General features: G+C 36.6%; 1 protein-coding gene across 1 annotated transcript in view; it reads right to left on the bottom strand.

Annotated features, from left to right (window-relative positions):
* The window catches only part of LOC103472874 (voltage-dependent calcium channel gamma-7 subunit-like), a 29,223-nt gene that overhangs the window by 11,651 nt on the left and 15,531 nt on the right, over positions 1–2,041 (bottom strand). The window contains exon 3 of the mRNA XM_017307369.1: positions 1,237–1,327. Within this exon, the coding sequence (XP_017162858.1) occupies positions 1,237–1,327 (91 nt within the window). The remainder of the gene's footprint in view (positions 1–1,236; positions 1,328–2,041) is intronic.

The following is a 2,041-nucleotide window of genomic DNA, read 5'->3' as shown; positions in this document are numbered from 1 at the left end:
CAGTTTCATCCACAGACGTGATGTGGTGTTATGACTTGTGCATCTACCTAAGAATATTTATCCACCATTTACCAGACCACAGATTTTCCCTAAGATTCCTCCAACAAGGTGTGATTTACATCTCAGTGGAAGAATAAACTGCAGAGAGTAAAACACGTTTCAGGCTGGTTTTTCGTGTCAATATTTTAAATTATTGAAGTAGCTTAGGGATAGAGAAAGTCCACTGGGGGCGCTGTGAAGCTCTCAGAATCCACTTATCTCTCTTTCGTAATGTTTTAGGATACACATATTTTGTTAAMAATAGATCAAGTTCTCTGCAGGCTTTTTATTTGCAGCAGTAGAAACCCTGTCTTTTAAAATATTTGATAATATTTAATTTATTCTTGAGAATTGCCCTGAATTTTTACGTGCTAAATAACTTGCAAGTTGTATGTACCGCTATGTAACTGAGCTTTCTCAGAAAATACAATGGAGTWATACCAGAATTTGATTTGTTTTGTTCAAAAGTTCATTCATTATCTAGATCGCTACTCAAATATCAGTAACTTTGCAAAACAACTTCATTAAAAGAATAAACTAAACAAGTAAAAAAAAAAAAAGAAAAAAATCTTTGTGTTGTGATTTTCTTTTGTTTTTTGTAAATACAGATTTTACAATCAATTGTGTGGGGARATATTGGTGTACCAGAAACAAGTTCAAGGTGAACTGAAGCAGAAAGGTAAGAATAGAAATAGAAATAAAATTTATAATAAGAAACTGTACTGTGAGGACACACTAACAACATATTAAAAGTTATTCCATGCCAATGCAAGATACTTCATTATTAACATTAAAAGCRGGAAAAAATTCTGCGCTTGAGGGTTTAATTAAAAGCAGCATGAAAAAAAACCTTCCTACTGTGAGCAATTGTTCATTATTTGCTTCTGGAGCATGTTCCCCCCAAGATATCAGTCTTAGTAAAACAGAGGCTGACTATTAGTTTAATAACTTCCACATCAAAGAGTGGAAGGTACGGTGCATTCACTGCTCATACATTTTGATTGGGATTTTAAATTGATCMGAAAATGAACAAACAGCCCTGYTTTTCTAGTATATCCCCTCCTAAACAACACATACCCATACATAAWAATAAAAATAATAAGCAAACATTTTAATGAGTGTTAGATTGTTTTATTTAATCAAAGCATATACGGATTTTTGCACCACATAGAGCTGATCCAGTGTATAAATGTTTACTTACTTAGTATGTTGGCTGTGTTTTCTGTTGTGATCTCTATCTCTGGTTCAGTGAAATACTCCGATGCAACACATCTGCCCTTCTCAGGTCCTAAGAGAGGAAGAAATGAAGAGTGGGATAAAATATTTGCATATGGAAATGAAAAAAAAAAAAAAAACTAGTCCAAAACGAACAAAACAGGAACCACAGCTGAAAAACACAGTCAAAGGTCAGACAGGGAGGGCCAGACTGAGCAGCAGAGGAGCCAGACAACATAGTGATTTTGAAAACATACCATCGAACAGATGAATTTAAAAACAACGTAAATAAACCGACACAGAGCTGCAGAGAGTAGAATTACAGACACAGACAGATGGAGGTCAGAAGGTTTCTGAGAAAAACAAGACCTGAGCAGAGAGAGAGAGAGAGAGGAGAGCTGAACAACAATTAACCTCAAACTGTGGTCACACTGCGGGAAAAACACACACATACACAAAAACGTGTCTGTGCAAAAATATGCCAAATAAGTGATGCRTGCATGTTAAGACAAATGTGATACGGCTCCTCCCTCTCTCACCCACGCACCAACACACGACTGGCCCTTCAAAATGCCATCAGCATTTTCATCCTCTGACCTTTTGTACCAAGCATCAGAAACATGGCTTCCTCCCCAGAGCGACACCATCATGACCAAAACACAGCGACAGCTACTGCAGAAAAAGGACAGTCATTTGTGACCGCCTGGCTTTTGTGTGTGTGTCTCGATGAAAACACTTGTGTCTAGTGACAATACATCTAAAAAAAAAAAGAGTGAACTTTTCACTG

The sequence above is a fragment of the Poecilia reticulata genome, linkage group LG11 (genome assembly GCF_000633615.1).
Source record: "Poecilia reticulata strain Guanapo linkage group LG11, Guppy_female_1.0+MT, whole genome shotgun sequence".
Taxonomy (NCBI): Eukaryota; Metazoa; Chordata; class Actinopteri; order Cyprinodontiformes; family Poeciliidae; genus Poecilia; species Poecilia reticulata.
This window is presented reverse-complemented; position numbering and strand designations above follow the sequence as displayed.